At 47.4% G+C, this 22,126-nt stretch overlaps 1 protein-coding gene across 2 annotated transcripts in view; it reads left to right on the top strand.

Annotated features, from left to right (window-relative positions):
• Positions 1-281: 281 nt before the first annotated feature.
• Chid1 (chitinase domain containing 1) overlaps positions 282-22,126 on the top strand; it is a 38,472-nt gene continuing 16,627 nt past the window's right edge. The window contains exons 1-8 of one of the 2 annotated variants that reach the window (XM_051193374.1): positions 282-440; positions 7,570-7,723; positions 9,694-9,843; positions 10,627-10,759; positions 11,924-11,968; positions 12,726-12,832; positions 13,962-14,023; positions 17,875-17,967. In XM_051193374.1, the coding sequence (XP_051049331.1) occupies positions 7,613-7,723; positions 9,694-9,843; positions 10,627-10,759; positions 11,924-11,968; positions 12,726-12,832; positions 13,962-14,023; positions 17,875-17,967 (701 nt within the window). In that variant the 5' untranslated portion in view covers positions 282-440; positions 7,570-7,612. The other variant, XM_051193375.1, reaches the window with a different exon arrangement.

Below are 22,126 nucleotides of genomic sequence, written 5' to 3'. Positions count from 1 at the left end.
ACGTGTGGTATTCAATGCAGGCACTAAGCCAGCCAGCCAGGAAGCCCGGAGCAGGGGACGCTCTGCAACACCACCAGGAGCCCCGCGAGGATCTCAGGATCTGACTCCACGATTCTGCAGCAGGCCAGGCCCTGAACAATCAGGAGACTGGCTGCACAAGCCGAAACAGACCCACAGCCACGCAGTACCGGGTCTGCGCTCCCAGCACTGTCCCTTCCAACTCATCCCTTCTCTACATACTCTACATCAGCTAGGTTCCACCTCTAACCCCGCCCTCCAACCATCTTGGCCCCGCCTCATCCCAGCATGCTGTGCGCAGGGCATCTAGGAAGCTGGCGTGGCGCAGTGATAGCGTGTAGAAGCCGGTGGGTGGGACTTCCGGCCCGATGGATTGTTTTCCGGCCGTGCTTGATGGGTCTGGCCGGTCTTCTGACATGAAGGTGAGCCCGGCGGCGGCGGCGGCGGCAGAGGCGATGACTGCTACTTCTTGGACTGCTTTTGCTTCCGCGTCATGATGCGGCGGGAACGCCGGGCAGCGAGGCTCTCCCCGGACAGAACGGGCAGAGTGTGAGCGGGAAGAACAGTTCGCGGATGAGAGCGAATGTGAGAGATACGGATGTGAGGGTGAGGGAGTTAGAGAATAAGCGGGCTTGAGGGTGAGAACGATGTGTCAGTGTGAGTGTGAGCTAGTGTGATGGTAGACAGATGTGAGGGTGAGTGTGAGCTAGTGTGAGAATGAATAGATGCGACAGTGAGCGCGTAAGCGAGTATGTGAGAAAGTGAGCTGGCATGAGGGTGAGAGGCAGTGTGAAGGCCAGAATGTGCATGTATGAGAGTATGTGTGAGATGAGAACAGGTATGACGATGAATGAGCGTATTAGGGTGAGAATGAGTGTGAGGGTAGGAGCAGCTGTGTTAGGGTGAGCAAGGGTGAAGAGTAAGTGCTAGGATGAGAGAAGGTATGACAGAATGTGACATTGTTCTTGTATAGAAGTGTGAGGGCAAGCGTGTTAATGTGAGGGGACTTCAGAGTAAATAGTTATATGAGAATACGAGAGAGCGCAAGTCATTGTATAGAAGCGACAGAGCCGGAGGTGATGGTACATGACTCTAATCCTAGCCCTTGGGAGGCAAAGGCAGACAGATGGATATCTGTGAGTTCTAAGCCAGCCTGGTCTATATAGAGAGTTTCAGGACAGCAGGGCTACATAATGAAACCTTGTCTCAAAAAAAGGGGTGAGAGGAGAATCAGCAGGAAGTGTGTGTGAACATGGGCAGTAATGAGTGTGAGTGTAAATGTATGTGCCAGTGTGGCTGGGTATGGAGACGCATGGTGGATTAGTGTATAAAGGAATGTAAACAAGAGTCCATAAGTAAGGTAATGAAGTCAGAGATTTTAAGACATGTGAGTTAATGTACATAAATTGTAGAGTCAGGAGTGGAACATGATATGAGTGTGCAAACAAGTTAGTGGGGTCATAGTTGAGGCATGAGCTCAGTGTGGCAGAATGGTAGCCTGCAGGCCCAGCCTGAGGTGGGAGGGTATACACCAAGTTGTGTGGGTTCCTTCCAGTTTTCTGGGTGTATGAGAGGCCTTACCCTCAGCACAGCCTAAAATCTTAAGTACACTGTGCTGGAAAATTTTCAGAGGACTTTCCACAGGTCACTGGACTGTAGCCCAGGGAGGCCAAGAAACTGTGCTTGTTACAGACTTAAAACTGGAGCCATCTTATAGCAGTCATGTTTGCATTGTCATGGTGTGATAGCCACATTCCCCTGCATTGGTTTCCTCATCTGTGAATGTGAATAACACTGATGCCTGGGTCCTGAGCTGTGGAGAGAACTTGTGGGTAACCCACCAGGTTTGGCATGCAACATATGGTCAATAAATGTCACCTGGGGTTGTGATCATCCTGATTCTTATGTCACCTTCATTTCCAACCATATGCTCACCTACCTCCTCATATGAACAGTTCATGCCAAGATTGTTCAAAAGTACAAATGTAGGATGATCATCATACTTGCTGTAGAGCATTGAATCTATTAAGAGTACTCAGAGGGCTGAAAGTGTGGCCCAGTGTTTGCTTAGTATTTGTGGTGCCATTGGTTCAAACCTGGTACTAAAAAACTACTAATAGGTGATGGCAGTAACAGATACTCCGGGCACATCAGTCAGCATCCCTTAAGTCCTTTAATACCAAAGCAGATCAGTCTGAGAGCCAAAAGCCATCTTTTTGTTGTTATCTTTGTTGTTTTGAGATAGGGTCTCATAGCCCAACCTGGCCTTGAACTCAACTACATAGGTACAACTGACCTTGTACTCTTGCTTTGGTTTGGTTCGGTTTTTGAGGCTTTATACTCTTTAATCTTTCTGCTTCCATCTTCTGAATGCTGGAATCCCAAATGTAACCCACTCTGCCCAGTCTAAAGCTAATTTTTCCTTTTTTATTTTTAAAAATGGTTTATTTTAATTTTATGTGTATTAGTGTTTTGCTAGTATGTACATCTGTGTGAGGGTGTCAGATCCCCTGGAACTGGAGTTACAAACAGTTATGAGCTGCCATGTGGGTGCTGGTAATTAAACCCAGAGCCTCTAGAAGAGCAGCCAGTGCTCTTAACTGCTGACCCATCTGTCCAGCCCTCCCCACTTTTAATGTTCTCACCAACTTTATTTTTATGCGTGTGGAAGTTCTGCCTCCATGTATGTCTATGTTCCTTGTATGTGCAATGCTCACAGAGATCAAAAGAGGGCATTGGATCCCCCTGGGACTGGAGTTGCAGACAGCTGTGAGCTGCCATATAAGTGCTAGAAATTGAACCCAGGTCCTCTGGAAAAGCAGTAGTGCAGCTGCTGACCCATTTCTCTAGCCCCCAAAAGCTAGTTTTGCTTTGTTTTGTTTTGTTTTTTTTTTTCCAAGACAGGGTTTCCCTATGTAGCTTTGGAGCCTGTCTTGGAACTAGCTCTTGTACACCAGGTTGGTCTTGAGCTCAAATAGATCCACCAGCCTCTGCCTCCTGAGTGCTAGGATTAAAAGCTTGTGCCATCAGTCCCCAACCAAAAGCTAGTTCTTAAAAGAGAACTAAAGTTGACAATGTATCACAAAGTAGGGTTAGCTTCTTTAACTCTGCACATTCACAATATATGTGTACACACAATATGCGCACATTAGTGCATGTCTTTGTAGGAAGCATATGACACTTCTTGCTTTAAATCTGCTTGAGGAAGATTTGAAAGCTGCTATGACTGTTTGCCAGCCTCACCACGACAGTCCTTCCAGTGCTGTGAAATTTATAGCCCCAGAGTTTCAGAACCTATAGCATGTTCTCCATTGTTGGCTTAGTTTAAACCAGGAGCCAGAACTCAAATAGGCCAAATTCATAACATTTCACACTACGTAGAGGGTGTTTCACCCAAAGGATGGTCATTAATGCTTGGGGACAAAACACGTTTTGATGTGAGAATATTGTGAGACCCTAGGAGTCTGCTATATGAAGAACAGGATGGAGAGTTTATCCTAATGGTCATCAGAGCAGTGGGCATTGGGAGCCATGGAAGGTGCAGTGGCTTGAGCACCCTTTATCATAACACATGCCTCACCCATGCACATCCTAGTCTAGAAAGTTGAAGACCCATATTTATGAGCAGTTAGGTACACAGTATTGTTGATTTTGGTTTTGCCTTGCTGCCAGATACAAACTATTAGACCTCCATGTATCCAGATAGGCCTTCACCTTTTTAAAAAGTGTTTTTTTTTTTTTTCTTTTAAGTACACATAGATGTTTGTGTCTGTATGAGCATGTGAGTGTAGGTGTTTATAGAAATCGGAATGGGCTGTCAGATCCCCTGGAGCCGGGATTATAGGTGGTTGTGCGTACCCGATGTGGATACTGGGAACCTAACTCTGTGAGCACAAGAGCTTTGAGTTGCTGAGCCATCTCTTCAGCACATCCCATCTCCCTTATTTTTGGCAGTGGGTATTTGGGGTTGAATGCAGGGCCTCATGCATCCTAGGAAAGTGCTGAATTACTGAACTACATCCCCAGCCCCTTTTTTCCTCCTTTTTATTTTGAAAAGGGTCTTGATAAATAATCTAGGCTGACTTAGAAGTCTATATATACAGACAGACCTTAAACTTCAGACTCTTGTACTTCAATTCCCAGGTGGTAGGGTTACAGGCCTGGCCCAGCAGGCTAGGCTTCTTTCACCCTTTATTCCTGTAGCTGTAAAGTCAGGTCAGGAAGAGGAGGTGTTAGGCAGAGGGGCTTTTGACTAGGTGAACAATGGCCCAGCTGTAAGTCTAGGCAACAGATATTAGTAGAGACTAGATCACAGGGAACCTGTACATACTCAGTCCTGGACTACTTACCTCTGGTTTCTTATTTCTTTCCTTCTGTGACCCAGTTCTTCACCCAAGGGAGAAGCCTTGCTTATGTAGGTACAGAGGCTAAAGACATCCCTGGGAACTAGGGTAGTCACAGCCTGAAACTGGCCAAGCAAGCTGTGGGTTTTTCTGTGCCACTGGTCCCAAGCCTGTACTGTGGTCAGGATTTCCCATTACCTGGGACTATGAACCACAGTGACTAAGCTTCATAGTTGTGAAGTCAGGGTGGTGAGCTGGGGTAAAGTGAGACACAAAGTTATCTCCTAATTCTCATTTTGTCATGGAGGAGAAACTGGTAGGATGGGAGACCAGGGTGAGAGTCATGGATCTTACCCCTCTAAGCAGCCAGCTTTTAGAGCAATCAGTGCCTTTGCTGGAGGTGTCAAGCATCCACCATTATTTTATATACTCTACAGTTTTCTCTTAAATCTTCAGAGCCTCGGGTCTAGGTTTTCTTGTGGTCTGCCAGTCTTCAAGTTAGGGAACCTTCTGATTTGCCTTACTCAAAGACCACATTAATCATAATTGGTTTGTGTCCTGGGGATGCCAAAGTTTGGAGGATTTAATGCCACAATCCCAGCTTTCCGTGGGTCACACCTGGAGCGGTCTCAGGGAATTGACAGCAAAGGGAAGCAGAAGGAAAACAAGCAGCTAGCCCAGGAAGTCCTAGGGATAGGGGGGCAGGCACTGGTGTGGAGCACATATTGTTAATGGCTCAAACCTTGCCTGGCTGCCTTTCCTATGGCCTTTCAGCCTAGGTTCTGGCATGCTTAGTTGCTCTTGACCACAGGGGAAAACTGTATGCTCACCTGTTGGGCAGTGGGCATGGTCAGTCTCCACAGAACCCTCCCTTTCACTTTGTCTAGTAGGCTATGTGTTGCCAGAGACATGCAACTAGATGCATACGCTTCTGCACAGGTTGCCTTGACATCCGCTGGGGACTGACAGCCCACATGGGCATATTTATCCAGAATTTCCTAGGATCTAAAAGTGAATTGTACACTGATGAAAACTCAGTGCAGAAAATAGAGGTGAAAGGAAATGACCAGCAGTTCCCTATCATCTCTTAGTTTTGCTCCTTACATGCTTTCTTATGTGAACCTATGTACATAAAAACAAGACTGATGGGCTAGGATAATGGTATATACCTGTAGTCCTGTTACTTGGGAGGCGGAAGCGGGAGGATCTTGAGTTGGAGACTATCTGGGATGTTCCTAGCAAGATCCTGTCTAAAGTAAATGATGACAGACTGCACTGCAGAAATGCAGTTTTGGATGTTTTTGCAGACCATCATAGGTACCTCCATGCTTGTTTGTGTTCCAGTATCAGAAGTGCTGGGTCCCTAAACTTGGTTCCTGTGTGTGGGACGGCCTTGGAGTAGAACTTGTAAAAGGAAGGAAGTGTATGGTGGACAGTATAATACTTACGGCCACATTGTCATTCAAAGGTCTTTCCCAGCCGAAATTCCCACTTAACCCAAGAGTTAATTGTTTTCCCAGGAAGCATTCTTTGTAACCCTTCACATACTGAGTGGAGACACCATCTTATATTTCATCTGTGTTTGTTTCTTTCATTCCTGGGGTTCTAAGTAACTGGTATTTATAGTGGGACATTGTTTACTGGGGTGTCTTTTGGTTTATTTGTTTGCTTGTTTATTTTTGAGACAGTTTCATTTAGCAAGCTGCAAGCTGGCTTCCACATCCATCCCTGGCCTTGTGATCCTCCTGCCTCTACCCTCCAAGTTCTGGGTTACAGACATGTACCATCATACCTGGCTTCTTTTTTTTTTTTTTTTTTTTTTTTTTTTTGGTAATATTTCTTTGACTGCTGGTGGTGAATGCCTTTGATCTCTGCACTCAGGAGGCAGAGGCAGGTGGATCTCTAATTCAAAGCCAGCCAGGTCTACAGAGTAAGTTCCAGGCCAGCCAGGGCTATAAAGAGAAATCCTGGCTAGAAAAAAATTTTTTTTCTTTAATTATTATGGATAGTTGTGGGTAGAAATTTGTTAAATATGTCCCAAATAAGTTTTTCTGACTAACTTGTCTTTAAATTTTCTTTTTATTTTCTAAAAGTTTAACTTTTTTTAGAATTTTGAGACAGGGACTTGTTATGTTGCTGAAGGTAGCCATGAACTCATTGGGCTCAAGCAAACTTTTTGTTTCAGTCTCTCCAATAGCTAAAACTATAGATACTTAACACAGTGCCCAGCTTTGAAAGTTATACTTTTTTGCTTTTTCGAGACATGGTTTCTCTGTATTGCTTTGGAGGTTGTCCTGGCTGGCACTTGCTCTGTAGATCAGGCTGACCTTAAACTCACAGAGGTCCACCTGCCTCTGCCTTCCAAGTGCTGGGATTAAAGTTGTGAGCCACCGACACCTGACTTGAAAGTTACACATTTTTAAAACTATTTTTATTTAATGTGCATTGGTGTTTTTGCCTGCATGTACATCTATGTAAGGCTGTCAGATCACCTGAAACTAGAGTTACAGACGGTTGTGAGCTGCCATATAGGAGCTAGGAATTGAACCTGGATTCTCTGGATAAGAAGTCAGTGCTAGTTGGGCTGTTGTGGCATACACCTTTGATCCCAGCACTCAGGAGGCAGAGGCAGGTGAATCTCTGAGTTTGAGGCCAGCCTGGTCTACAGAGGGAGTTCCAGGACAGCCAGGGTTATACAAAGAAACCCTGTCTCAAAAAACAAACAAGCAAACAAATAAGCAAGTAAGTTAGTGTTCTTAACTGCTGAGTCATCTCTCCAGCCCTGAAAGTTATACATTTTTAAATATTAAACTCAGATTATATTTTCTTTTGTATTCTTTCTCCTTACTGATGTACTTGGAAAAAGCTTCTCTACCTTGGGATTATATAAGTAGCTGTCCATAGTCTGTTCTAGCACCTTCTGTGGCTTCATTATTTCACACTTCAGTCCCTTTGCTGCTGAAGTTTCTTTAGATTTGAGGGGAATGTGGGAGTTAGTTTTCCTAGTTGTCTGTGGTTGGGAAGACATCTTTTGAATAGCTTGCAGTTGTCCAAGGGGACCTGGTGATCTTGCTAGGGAAATCTAGAAATTCTAGAGACTTGACTTCAGTAACCAGGGCTAGCCTAAGGGCCCTGAGGACTTAAGCTCTATTAGAATAAGTATACTTGTCTAGTTTATGCCATACTCTGTACTCCTTCCTTTCTGCAGCCCGCTGGACCTGGAGGTTGGTTCCTGCTGTGACATACCCACCATGTGGCCACTTCTTCATGTCCTCTGGCTTGCACTGGCCTGTGGCTCTGTTCACACCACCCTGTCAAAGTCAGATGCCAAAAAAGCTGCCTCAAAGATGCTGCTGGAAAAGGTAGGGAACTTGAGATAACCACATTGGCTAAGAGCTAACCTGTATTACTAGGCTGGGGTTTTTGTGAATCAGGACATTGAAGGATCTTGGCTCCTGGCTGCTTACACAGCTTTCTGACAAACTAGTAGTGGGCCAGTAGGCAGCCTGTGTGACTCTGGGGATGAATCTTGCTAAGGCTGTTACTTTACAGCCTCTGGAGCTGGAGGCAACAGGCTCTTTGGTATCATTGTCTTCCCTACTCAGACTATATCCTGTGACAATTTCCATCTCTGTCAGCTTTCACTATCCCATGATTGTTGAATATTTCATCTTTACAGATCCAAACTGTGTTTCCATCATGGCCCCTTGTGCTGTTCTTTTGGGACATTCTTAGGGATTGCAAACCCAAGCGTGGTCCCCCATCCAGCTCACTCCTTAGCACCAACAGTCCCTGTGCTGCTGGTCAGGCTACTGACACAGGACCATACCTATGACCCAGGTCTGGACTGATAGATAGATGGCTCTGTACTTTGGGGCAGAGAACCCATAGAGTGGGCATCTCTACCTGTGCTGGATGGTTTTATGTCAACTTGACACAAGCTAAAGTCATCTGAGAGGAGGGAACCTCAATTAAGAGAATACCTCCAAAAGCTCTGGTTTGTAAGCAAACCTGTAAGGCATTTTTCTTAATTAGTAATTGGTGGAGGAGGGCCCAGCCAATTGTGGGTGGTGCCATCCCTGGGGTTGTAGTCCTGGGTTCTTTAAGAAAGCCAGTTGAGCCATGAAGAGCAAGCCAATAAGCAGCAACCCTCTGTGGCTTCTGCATCGGCTCCTGTGTCATAGATGTTGAGGTATGGGTGTGGGTTCACAAGGGTCTGTGGAAAGAAGACTCATAGACACTTTAAGAATGGATTTAGCCGTTGCAGCTGCAGGGGACCTCATCTTCGAGGAACTGAAGTATATTCCCTATGCCCAGGGCATTTTTTTTTTCCCCTCAATATTTACACTTTGGGTAGTTTATTATCATATGCTCAGAACAACTTGAATGAGACTTCCAAAAAGACAATGCCATGTGTAAATATTTAATTAATCAGTTACCACAGTTTTTCAGGTTTCCTGAACCAAGTTTTGCATAGACTTTGTATCCTTGGGAAACTCCCAAAAGGTTCACACAGGGTGACAAAAGGTATCCAGTCTGTCAAAAAATGGATTAAGCTAGGTGCTAGCTAGCTCTCTGGAACTAGGCCAGGTGTGTGATTAGGGCTAGTGTTATCGATGCAGCACCAGGCCAGCTGGGTCCCACTACACTCCCACCCCCAGGCGCCTGCCCTGTTTGAGTTCCTGTTTGACTTCCTTTAATGATGAACAATGATATGGAAGTGTAAGCCAAATAAACTATTTCCTCCCCAACTTTCTTGGTTCATGGTGTTTCATCACAGCAATAAAAGCCCTAAGACACTGTCTCACAGGAAGTCAAACAAGGGAGTCAAACACTATCAGGGAAGGCTGCAATGGGCCCCCAAAGTGTGGACAGAACTCAAGGTGAGCCTGATGGAAGACTTTTTAAGAGCAAAGGTAGGGTAGAGACAGGTGTACTAGCAACCAGGTTGGGAGACTCAGGTAGTAGCTTGGCCCATGGGATAGTATGTGCTTGACATGTCCTCAGTGTATGGACATAGGGTGCTGAGATGCCCAGTGGTCTGAGGAGTCACTATAACCTGCCAGATCTGCAGCTCAAATTAAGTGTTGAATGGCCCCTGGCAAATGGCTACTTGTGCTCACTGAGTGCTAGAGCCCTTCTGAAATAAGTCATCTACTGTGGCTTTAATCTTCTACTCATAAGGTCATCAGATGAGCAATGCCATGTTAACCCAGAGACATGGCCTGTGGCTGAACAGAAAAGACCTGCTGCTGCTGCTGCTGCTGCTGCTGCTGCTGCTTCTGATGCTGAGAACAGGTCAGACAGCTCTCTTCTCTCCCTTGTGTTTCAGACGCAGTTTTCAGATAGACCTGTCCAAGATCGGGGTCTGGTGGTGACGGACATCAAAGCTGAGGATGTGGTTCTTGAACATCGTAGCTACTGCTCAGCAAGGGCTCGGGAGAGAAACTTTGCTGGAGAGGTTCTAGGCTATGTCACTCCAGTAAGTCAGGGTTCTGTGGTGCAGAACAGGGATGTCCTCCTGGCTGGTGTTTTCTCCTTGACTGTTGCTACTATGAGACTGTAGGAGAGATGCTAACATGAAAATGTCAAAGGGAAGGAGCTAGAGAGATGGCTGAGTGGTTAAGAGCACTGATTGCTCTTCTGGAGTACCCAGGTTCAATCCCCAATACCCACATGGCAATTAAAAACTTATCTCCAGTCCCAGGATACCTCTGACCTCTTTGGGCCCAGCACACATGTCATAAGCACAGACAAAACACTCCTACACGTAATTTTTTAGCTGGGCAGTGGTGGCACATGCCTTTTAATCCCAGCAGTTGGGAGGCAAAAACAAGAGGATCGTCTACAGAGTAAGTTCCAGGACAGCCAGGGCTACGCAAGAAACCCTGTCTCAAAAAACCAAACAAACAAATAAAAAGATGTCAGAGGGAAGGGTACCAGGGTTTTCTTGGGGCTTACTTCTTGTGGCTTCAGGCGATCCCTATCAATTCCTCCTGGGTGTAGAGGGGGACTTTAGGGCTGTCTAGCTCAGGGTGGGGGCTTGTAGAGCCCTGGTGAAGGGACACTGATGCAGATCTCTGATGGTGGGTTACATATAGACCCAGTAGTTTTGCAGAGTGGGAGAGGGAAACCCAAGCAGGGACTGATGGCAGCTCAAGTCCAGCACTATTGATACTGACAGCTGTCCTGGACATGCGACAGCAGCTTGGCAATGCAGTATACATTTACCTGTTCTTTGTCCCCGCTCTCTTTACTCTTCCAGTGGAACAGCCATGGCTATGATGTTGCCAAGGTCTTTGGGAGCAAGTTCACACAGATCTCACCAGTCTGGCTGCAGCTGAAGAGACGTGGTCGTGAGATGTTTGAAATCACTGGCCTCCATGATGTGGATCAAGGTTTTTCCATTTCCTTTCTATTTGTGCTAACCCTGAGGGCTTAGAAGAGTATGATAGTGTGCAAATTTGTCTGTGTGAGTATAAAAGTGTAGTGGGTATGGGTGTCTAAGAGTATATGACTCTGGTTATATTCTTTCTTTGTTTTGTTTTGTTTTTTTGAGACAGGGTTTCACTATGTAGTTCTGGCTGCCCTGAAACTCCAGGCAGGCTTTGAAATCACAAAGATTTACCTGCCTCTGCCTCCCAAATGCTGAGATTAAAGGCATGCACCACCACACCCAGCTAGGTTATATATTATGACTAGTGAGTATTAATGTAAATGAACTTATTGATTGTGACTCTGCTATTATAGGCCTATAATCCCTGCTACTCAGGAGGTTGAAGCAGGAGAATTACAAGTTCAAGGCCTATCTGTATGTGACTCTGCGTGTGATTACAGGAGTGTAACCATGAGAGATGTCAAGTGTGACTAAGTATGCAACTGGGTATGAGTGTTGCTGTCTCACACCACATGTCTGAGCCCAGAGTGAAGCCTGGTATGCAGTGTGAGGTGTGGTCTGCCAGGTAAAGATAGTCCCTTAGTTGGTCACCACTGTGAGATCCTGTGTGGTCAGTTATAGGAGGTGAGGGGCTGTCCAGGAGATGACAGATTGAAGAGCACTGGGAATGTGCGCCCCCCTCCTTTTCTGACTCTGGTCCCAGGAGCTGTTCATTCATTGTTCCTCCTCTTGAATGTCAGGGCTGCATGTGAGCATAAGGAAGGTAGTCTCTGAGGTGACTTGTGAAGCTGGGTAGTGACGTAGTTGGCTTCCCCTTTTTTATCTCTTCTTAGAATTTGGTGTCCAAAGAGGAAGATAAGCTAGAGAAGGACAGTTCATTGATGACATCCTGGGACCTGATCTACACACTTGAACCACATTTGGCCTCTGACAGAATTGACAGGAGAGGGTTAGCCGGAGTTCTGAGACCAGGAGTGGTTTTCTCCAATGTTGTGAAGGCCCAAGAAAGATGATGGGAGGAAGGGACGGGGAGCAGGAAGAGGGAGTGGAATAGAGGAGGTAGAAAATAGGAATGACTGTCCTGGGCTAGGAGAGGAGTGAGTAATGGTCTGGATCTTGGACTGGATGTATGCCACATACTGACTGTCCCTTTTATCTCTAACAGGGTGGATGCGAGCTGTCAAGAAGCATGCCAAAAACCTGCGCATAGGTGAGTCCAGCAGGCCTGGGCATGGTCAGGAGACCAGCCACCTCCCTGAGGGTAGACCTAGGGTCCTTTTATGTTCCTTCTAGTCTAGTCTATGCTGCTTGAGGGTAAATCCCTCCCCTGAATGCCCTAAGAAGTCAACTGAGCTTGGTCACCGACACAAGCACCTCCATACTTGGCTGGTGATTTTCCTGCATAGTTCTATCTCTTCCCTCTTTCTTCCTGTCTAGTAAACATTACTGAGTTTCCTGGGCCTGCCTGAGGGTGACATTGTCCCTACCTTCCCAATGCCTCTGAAGCTCACAGCTAGTATTGGAAGGAAAATTTTCCCGAAGAACAGCATGGACCTGAGGGCAACAGAGGAAACCTATAGGGCTCAGGGGAAACTACTGGAGACTCAGAAGCAATGGCAGGAGGAAACCTGTGGTTCAGGAGTGGAAGCCATCAGGTTAGAATGAGGTAGAAAGGGTAGCAACAGCAAGGATCCAGATGAACTGGGGTCTGGCCCAGCCAGTTTCCTAACAGGTGGAGCTCTGGGGTTATTTGATATGTTAGCATCTCCTTGTCTCTTCCTTCCTCCTGCAAGGCTATGTGGGTATAGGATAGCTGCACTGGATCGATCCATGATTACTTTGGATGGCCTTGCTGCTTGTCACTGGTCTGACTGGTCTGGGAGCCAAGGGGACACTTTTTTGCAGACAAGAGGGTAATCCAGTGTTTCCTGGGCACAATCTTTCTGTGCATTCTCTCCTGCCGCTAGTGCCTCGGCTTCTCTTTGAAGACTGGACTTACGATGATTTCCGGAATGTCTTAGACAGTGAGGATGAAATAGAAGAACTCAGCAAGACTGTGGTACAGGTGGCAAAGGTGAGGCCTGTGTGCTCCTCAGGACCTCCAAGCTCAGATAAGGCTTGGAGCATCCACTTCCCCAGACAGGCTGTACCTCCCACTCCCAACTCCCCTACTTGTTCTTGCTTCCCTCGCTGGCTCAGGCTCCCAAAGGGCCCCACCTAGCTCCTCTTTCTTTTTTTCTTTTGTTTTGCTTTTTCAACAGGGTTTCTCTGGGTAACAGCCCTAGCTGTCCTGGAATTCCCTCTGTAGACCAGGCTGGCCTTGAACTCACAGAGATCCACCTGCCTCTCCTTCCTTAATGCTGGGGTTAAAGGCCTGCACCACTGTGCCCAGCTCTCTCTCTTTTTAAATATAATTATTTATTTTTGTGTGCATGCGTGTAGAGAGTAAATGGTACAACACATTTGTAGAGGGCAGAGGACCACTTGCTGGAGTTATTCTTTCCTACCAGGTAAATCCAGGCATCAAACTCACGTTTTCAGGCCTCACAGAACAGAAAGTGCCCTTACCTGCTTAACTAACTAACTTAGTGGCTCTTTATTATTATTATTATTATTAATTTTTTGGGACAGTATCTCACATAGCCGAGACTTATCTTTGAATTCACTATGTAGTTGAGGCTGGCTTGAATTTCTGATCCACTAGCCTCTACCTCCAGGGCTGAGATTACAGGTAGAATGACTTGGCTCTTCTTGCCTGACTTTTTTCATGGATATCTTCTTGTGCAACCTGTGTTTTCCAGGGTGGATAGCATAAGCCCCACTCACGCTGTACCACCTCTTGCTCATAGCTTTGGGAGTTCCAAAGGTGAGATAGTTTTTGTCTCTAGGGCCAGAAAGCTTCCTTTAGCTAAAACCCCATAACTCTCCCTGGGGTGGGCCCATTCCTGCTGGTCGTCAGGGCTACTGCAAGGGTGGAGAAGTATGGGCAGCTGAGCACCTCTGCCCTTGTGACTGCTGTGGGTACCTCCTCCCCATGCTGCCTGCTTCAGAGGAACTAACAAATTTGTAGTGCAGACTTAGGCCTTGCCTCATGAGTAAGTGATTGGGCTACTTTGCCAGGTGGGCAGAGCCAGTGGCATCTTTTCTGTCTTCCCTTAATCCTCCTAGATTCCCATTTCTCCTCACCTGCCTGTTTCTTTCAGAACCAGCATTTTGATGGTTTTGTGGTGGAAGTCTGGAGCCAGTTGCTGAGCCAGAAACATGTGTGAGTGGGAATGTGTGTAACTGCTTAGTTCTCTTTCTGGCTTCTGTGTTTGGAGGAGCCAGGGGAAGGATCAAGGGAGAGGGAATCTGCCTGGGATGACTTTCCTTCCTCAGCACCTGGTCTCAGGATTGGGGGGTGGGACCCTGCAAAAGGTAGAGGCCTACCCAGAGAAGTCAAGAGTAGCCATGGGGCAGGCAGCTTTTCCTGACCATGTCACTGTGCTAGTCTGGTGGCTCTCCTGAATGGCTAAAGGAAATGGGGGCTCCTCACCCAAGAGGACTCAGTGAGAGAAGGGTGGCTGAGTCTATGCTGTAGCTGTTCAGCTTGGACCAAGTAGAGATTTCCTCACTGAACACAAAAGGAAACTCCCAGGACATGGAAAAGGGGCTGATCGAGTGTGGCCAAGACCTGGGGTATGATAGTTACAGTGTCTGCTGGAGAAAGAATGTCTAAGAGCATGGGAGTAGTCCACTGTGGGGAGGCTGCAGAAGGCACTCACATCTTCTTGCTACCATAGTACCAGCCAGCAGATAATATATCTCAAGCTCACAGGATCCCATTACCCTTTGCCAGTTAGACTAGGAAGGGGGGGGGTAATCATGGGAAAGTGCCAGTAGCTCCAACATATTTTGAAGTTGACCACAGCACTGAGATATGACCCCTCCTTGATCATTAGCTCAGGCTCTGGCTAACCTGAAACAGCTGCCTTTTCTAGTTGTGCCAGATTGAGAGTTCTGCCCTATAGAAGATGACATGAGGACATTTTGCCCCACAAAGGGCTGGTGCTGTCTGTGTGCATCCTCAGTAGAGGTTTTGGCAAGCCCATAGCAGGTGTTTGGGCAGTAGAGGAGTCCACTCCACTTATGCTTTCTAAGCCACAGCTCAGAAGTGGCTGAGCAGTTCTCTTGATCTTCACTGTCTTACAAGGTTCTGGGCTCCCTCCCCTGTATTACTCTTAGAGGTTTTGCAGAAGGCTTTAATTCTCAACTCTGCCCACTTGGAGGCAGCATTCCTATATGACTTCCCTGTGGTCTGCAAGGGAGATTCTGGTTCAGGTGAAGCACTGTAGGGGTGAGAATGAGGAGGTCATTTGATGAAGGAATGTCCAGACCCTCCATTCTGAGAGCCCAGAGGAAGGTATGCCTAGAGAGAGCCAGGAGTGCCTAGACTTTGCCCTTGGTGAAAGACCCCCACCATGGAACGCCACAGGGGAGAAGTGTGTGCCTGAGTTAGTGGGTAATCTTCTGCTTGCAGAGCCCCTGAAGGACCCCAGCTCTGTCCTGAGGGTTAAGTGCCCCAGACTGTCAGCCATGTGACATCTCCAGACCCAGCTTTGTCCTTGCTGAGCAGAGGGCCCCACCAAAGCTGACTCTGCTGCCAGCCATCTCTTCTTTTAATTCTGGAGATCTACAGATCTATTAATCAGAGATTCATTATAATTCATTTATGTTTCATCACATTCAGTAGACAGCGAGACACAGCTGCATTGTGTCTGGATTCCCAATGGATCATTAGTATCAGATAGGGAGGTCTAGGAGTGGGAGTTTTATCATCTTCAGTAGGAGAGGTGGAGGTAGGAGTAACCCTACATGGGCCTTTGTGCTTAGGAGACAGTGGAGAACTGGTTGCAGAGCAGTAATGGGGCTGAGGCATAGGTAGTGGCCAGGCTCCTCAATAGCAAAAGCTGTGATTCCTTTGGACACTGCCCCAAGGATGAACCTGGTTGTGGTGAGACACATCAGGAATATAAGGAGACTACTGCTCTGGTTGCCATTTCCTACTTCTCACTATTATAGGTGTCTATCTGGGGTTTGAAGAGCTAAGTCAGTGTGTTCAGTACATATGTGTTTGCTCTTCATCCAAGGTGATGGTAGGGCCCATGACTCTTTGTCTCAGGAGACAGCTTGTTGCCCAACTTTCCCAGAGCATAGTCAAGGAACTGTGACTCGTCTCTGAGGACTTTTCTTAAGATTGCCATCTATCACAATCATCTACTCTTAGGTAGAAGCTGCTAGTTGTAGCAGATGAGGCTGTGCAGGCAGCCTTCAGGACCACCTAGTTTCAGGTACCTATGAGAACAGGCCCTGCCTAGGTTACTGCTCTTAGATTCCCCATCAAAGGGTCTTCGAGGAAGGAGCCAAACCCCAGTTCCCCTTGAAGTACCAGCTAATTTGAGCCCTTAAGCTAGGTAGTGCTGTGGATAGCACTCTGGCTTTAGCTCAGGAATTAATTCCATTGCCAGGACTCATCTCAGTAAATATCATGGGTCTTATAGTAGTAATCTCCCCCAAAGTGTGGGTGGCAACAGTGGCAGAGGAAGCGATGGTCATTGGAGGCAGCAGTAGATTTTTGGATATGTCAGCTCTATTGTAACCTTGTCTCTGGAAGATGCTGGTCCCTCAGTAAGGTAGAAGAGAGACTACTAACCAAGTGCCTATTTTCTGTGCCCCCCAACTGATCTCATCCCAGTGTACCAGCCCTGAAGCTGGGCTCCGTGGCTTCTGATCACATACATTGACTACTACTAGGCACAGGCTCAAAGATAGGCTAAGGCCTTTATGGGAACACTATTGCTGCCAGTCCCACTAGAACTCTGTGAGTACTCTTAAAAAGAGTCCCTGCATCCAGAGTGGCTGTAGTGTGGGCCCTTGAAAGGGATGAGGTAGGCTCATACTTGTCTTCTAAAAGCCCCTGGAGCAGTCTTAGGTGCCTTGTAGTCCTTAGGTCTTGTATGGTCCTTGAAAAAGATCATCCTGCTATTTGTCCTATAATCAGGCAGAGGGGTCCTCCTTGGTGGGGTTGGCTTTCCATATTTCTGGGTTTTGGCACTTATCACAGACAGCATTTTCCTGGCTCACCTGCATAACTAGTGTACAGGTAGATAACAAGCCACCGAAGTGTGAGAATTTGCTGCCCTAAAACTTTGTATCATGCTTGTATATTGCCACCTGCAGTCTGCAAAGTATATACCAGCCCAAAGAAGGACAGACACTTGGGACTTAAGTGCTCTTAGCCCCTAATGGCTAGAGTTGTCACACTAGGATCACTGATACTCAGGTTGAAAAATTATAGATCAATGTGGGTCACAGCAGAGAGACTGAAGTCATTGCTGTCCAGTAGTTGGCTACTGGGAAGACTCTAGACTGTTTGCAGAGATATACTAGGGTCAGGTCTAGTGGCCAGTAGGGCACTCAGCTTTGGATCTGCAAGTGTAGAACTTGTCAACCTGCCTGCCAATGGCGCTGTTCCTTCACACAACAACAATAGAACCTCCCTGAGTTGCAATGGGCCAACTCCTTTAAGCTAGCCACCTTCAAGGAAGCAAGCTGGTGTTGAACATGTCACAGGCAGTCCATTAGAGGGGTAAGGAGTGGGCTCCCAGACCATGTGCTGAGAGAAGTGAGTTAGACCACCAGCTGCCTCCACCTTGTCTGGCTCCCTCATCTCTTGTCTCCACTTCTGCTAGTATCTACTCCAGGTGTCCTACCCCATATTCCTTCCCAGGGCCCCTACCTAGTATGTCGCTCAAAGTGTTTTGAGGTTTTCCTTAGCCTGAAGGTGTCTAGGAGTCCTCTGGGTCATTGTTCTAGGCCCTTAAGTGACCCCAAAACACTAGGTCTCTGGGGATACCCAAGTATGAGGAAAGGCAGGCTCGTCTGGGATGTAGAGTCCCCCTTTCCTCAGTTCCCTGTGTGGGTTCTCACTGAAAGGTGGTGTGGGAAACCCTGTGAAGGGCTTGTAGTTCTGCAACAGGGCCTAAGGCTGAGACTTGAGCTGTTATGTTCTTGAAGCAGTGGGTGCCAGGGAGCCCCACAGTACCCTGTGCTAACCTTGAGTCTTGGTTCTTGCAGAGGCCTCATCCACATGCTTACTCACTTGGCTGAGGCATTGCACCAGGCCAGGCTGCTGGTCATTCTGGTCATCCCACCTGCTGTCACCCCTGGGTAAGTGAACTCTAACGGTAGAAAACAGTTAGTCAAGCCCACCTCTCTCATCTGCATGGGTTCCCCTCTCAAAATTAAAAAAAAAAAAAAATCTTTGGATGCTAATTACCTTACCTTCTGCTTAGGTTGTGGGGTGGGAGAAGTTGACCTGCAATTCTAACCTGTTTTGTCCCTCAATTTGGGCATACTATTAAGGAATTTGTTGACATGAGAATCCACATGTTATCTGTCTGTGGGGCTCTGTGGCACCTAGTTCAGTGCTTAGGCTGGCAATACTTGCTATGCCTATGACATATTACACATATTTTCCAGCAAGCTGATGCCAGCTGGAGCTACTGAATGGACCTGGGCCTTTGCTCCAGATTCTAGCTCTTTACCATTCCCAGCCCTGGGAGGCAGCTATTTTGGAACCTTTGGGACAAGATGTAGTGACCTGGGTACTACAAATGGATTCCCATGTCCACCCAGCCTAGAACATCTTACAGAAACCACCAGTGTTTGACTTAGAAATAACAACTGGGCAATAGGAGATTCAGAATCACTTGAGGGTAGACCTGGGGCACAGCAGGTGGAAGCAGGTATGGGACAGGAGGAAGAGTTAGAACTATTGGGTAGGAGTCCTGGGAATCTTTCTGGTATCTGCTAGCCTCCACAGGCAGCTGTATCTATTTGGCCTTTAACCCCTCAGATGGATGCTGAGCACCCTGACCCACACATTAAAAGAAAGAACCCTTCTCTCTAGTCATCTGTAAGCCTTTAGCTATCTGAAATAACAGTAGCTGGATATGGTTGGATATGCCTCCAGGGCACAAAAGAAATGACTTGTGCCTTGCATGTTGGTGCGTCCCTTTAATCCAAGCACTTGGGAAGCAGAAGCAGACAGATCTCTGTGAGTTCAAGACCAGTCCAGTCTACATAGCAAGTTCCAGACTAGCCAGGGCTACACAGGGGCTTAAGCAGCTGGTACAGACACTAATTGTTGGAGACCCACCTAGTGTCACCTGTCACTACAGATGACTCAAGCAGTTCAACTCTTAAGACCCACCAGCTCAAAGTGGTTGCCCATCCAACCTTGAGGGTTCCAAGACAATGTGTATGGCCTGGATAATCTGCCTGACTTTTCTCCCTAAACTTCCCTCCACTCTCAGCCCATTAGTTGGGACTGTTGAGCATAGCTGCAGGCTCTCCACATTGATTTCAGGCCCATCCCAGGAGTCCTGATCCAGAGTGCCATGGGCTCTGCTACCTCTAGGTAGGGATCTGGAAAGTGGAAAGCATCAGGGCTGTCTGCCACTGTGCCCAGGAGTGATGTCTAATAGCACTAGGTAACATGGGCTAAGTCTTCAGCAGCTAGTTAGTGTCCATGTCAGCTGCCCAAGCATGTTGCAGGTGCTACATTAACTCCTCACTTTTTTAAAATTTGAGACAACATCTCACTGTGTAGCCCTGGCTGGCCTGGAACTCACCATGCAGACAAGTCTGTTTTTGTGTGTGTGGTGGGGCTCTATTTTATTCGTCCTAAGTCTTTTGCTTGGTGTCTCACAGGGCTGCTCCTCATTCCCGCCTGGGACTCAGCTCTGAGGACTCCTCCCTACTAGCACCTCCCTTTACTGTGTCTGCTGAGCTGACCACAGGATGCTAGGTTAGGAGGTATCCATCTCTGTCTTAGTCTATCCCAGGCCAGAGCTGCACTTATAGCTCAGTGATCCTACCCTTGCCAGTGAGAGGAACCCAAGGCATTTGTCTTGGGGTTGGGGCCTGTGTTATTCTCCAGGCTGCATCATCTTTGTGTGAAGCACTTAGACTGTCTGACACCCTGGTCCTTGAGCTTGCCTAGAGCTGGTAAAGGTGTAGCAGAGTGGATATTTTCTTCTTCCTCAGCTAAACAAGCAATCTTCCAGACCTAGGGGAGAAGAGGCAGTCAGGGGGCTAAAGTCTCTCAAAAGGGTCTCCAGAGCTGTGGTCTCAGCTGCATATGCCAGGTGCTTGTTTCTGGATCTCTTGGTACAATGTTTGCTGGGATGCCATAGCTAGGTAGAAACGTGGAGTGGACAGTTCAGAAGCCTGGGGCAGCTGATGAGGCTGTGGAAGCTGCCCTCAGATTCTGGTTAGGGTTGGGGTGCCACCCAAGCTCCCAGTCCTTTGCTGGAAGTGGGTTATGGAAGCTGAGGCAGACTCCACCACTCAGTTTGCAGTGACTGAGGCACACAGTTCACCTTATATGGCCATGGGGAGAGGGATTCAGGAGGGTACCCAGAGGGAGAGGGGCATCTGAAGTGGCTGGAAAAAGGACCAAGAGGCAGTAAGAGTCCGAGGGGAAGCAGGACCCTGAGCTGGTTGAGGAGCTATGGGTTTGGGGATGAACCCTTCTGCCTTGAATGCAATGGGTTACTATAGACCCCTCAGTTTCAGTTTCTGTGGTACTACTCCAGGGCATGGGGGTGTGTTGTTTTGTTTTGTTTTGTTTGTTCTCTTTGCTTGTTCTCCCCTCACCCCTTGCTAACAAGCCCCTTGCTAACAAGCCACCTCTGCAAGAGAGCCAGTCAGCATCTGTGCCCTGCATCTTCAGCAGGACAGTCATGTTGTAATGGAAGATACAGCTCTGGTGTGTTGGTGGGGTGGGGTGGGGGGTGCCTTCAAGTCATCAAATGAAAAATCACTTAGATCCTTTGTCATCAGAGTCAGGTTAGGTCAGAGCTGCTAGGACTGGCCTCCAACTGGGCTACCACAGCACTGAAGTGTCTTGGAGTCTTGCCCTGGAGTTGGACAGCTCTTGAGCCATGCTGACCTTGAAAACTTCTTCCAAGGTCACCTGGGTGCACTCAGGAATATAAAAACCAGGGTAGAGTGGCAGCCTTGAAGACCTGCAGGGGCCAGCAACACACCATCCTTGAAACATAGAAGATAGTAGATCTGCTTCTAGCTAGCTTCTTGTTTTTCTCAGGGGCCAGTAACATACTCTCCAGAGTGGTGGTGGTGTGGCAAGGTAAATGTCAGTTTAAGCTCCCACTGGCCTGTCACATTTCCTTGGCTTTTTTACCTACTGGGACCTTTTAGGTTGATTACAGAGACCATAGGGACAACAGGGCCAGGCAAGATGGGCAGACAGGACTGTTGACTGTAGGGTAAGCCTGCAATAAACACCCACTGGGTTGTTATAGAAGAAGTTGAATAGGGAGTTAGCTCACCACCCAGAGGCATGGAGAAATAGGAGTCAGAGGAGGCTGGGTCACAGGGTCAAGGGCAGAAGGTTTCAGAGGAAAGCTGTGGGATAGCTCCAGGAGGGATTGTCCTTAAGTCTGCACTTTCTGTCTAGCTGTAATTCCAATGTGGAGCTGCCAACTATAAGATTGTATTAATTGGGCACTGAAGGAGGGAGGCACACACCCTGTTAGCTGAAGTACAAGGGACAAAGGTTTGTGTATTAGACTCTCCAGTGTAGGAAAGGTGCTGCATTGCTTAGATAAGGTGGCCCTGGGACATGATTAAGGGTTGATAACCCTTCTGTCTCCCCTGAGGTTGCAGGTGTTAATTAAGTGAAGCTGATGGACCCATAGCTGCATGCCTAGCTCTCACAGTGTTCATGAGCAACTTCTTTTATTTGTTTGTTTGCTTGCTTGCTTTTTGAGGTAGAGTTTCTTTGAGTGCCTTGGCTGTGCTAGAACTTGCTATGTAAACCAGGCTGTCCTCGAACTCACAGGTCCACCTGCCTCTGCCTCCTGAGTGCTGGTATTAAAGGTGTGCGCCACCACATCTGGCTTATCATGAGTAATTTGTGCAGGCTGCAGCTGTACCGTGTACCCCAGCACCCATATGGACTTTTTCCCTAGCTGCAGGATGGCTGAATAAAGGGCCACATGACTGGAAGGTCCTAGCCCAGTGTCATTACAATCCTGTTCTCTGGAGAAGAGAGACACTGACCACTGGAAAGAAAGGGTGGCCTGAGGGTCACCCTATCTTAAGCCCTTAGTGGGCACTTAAAAGTGTCTCACTCCTGGCACTGGATCCCTTCCTTCTTTGCTATCACCTACAAAGGGCCTGTCCAAGACCCAGGCATTGACAGTGATGGGTTTTGTTATATTGTTTTCTTTCCTTAGAAATTAATTCAGAACATGAGGTTTTGTAGTAATTTCTGTTTATTGGAAGTCATGCCATGTGT

Source organism: Phodopus roborovskii, unplaced genomic scaffold (genome assembly GCF_943737965.1).
Source record: "Phodopus roborovskii unplaced genomic scaffold, PHOROB, whole genome shotgun sequence".
Taxonomy (NCBI): Eukaryota; Metazoa; Chordata; class Mammalia; order Rodentia; family Cricetidae; genus Phodopus; species Phodopus roborovskii.
Note: the sequence above shows the minus strand (reverse complement) of the source record. Positions and strands in the feature narration are given on the sequence as shown.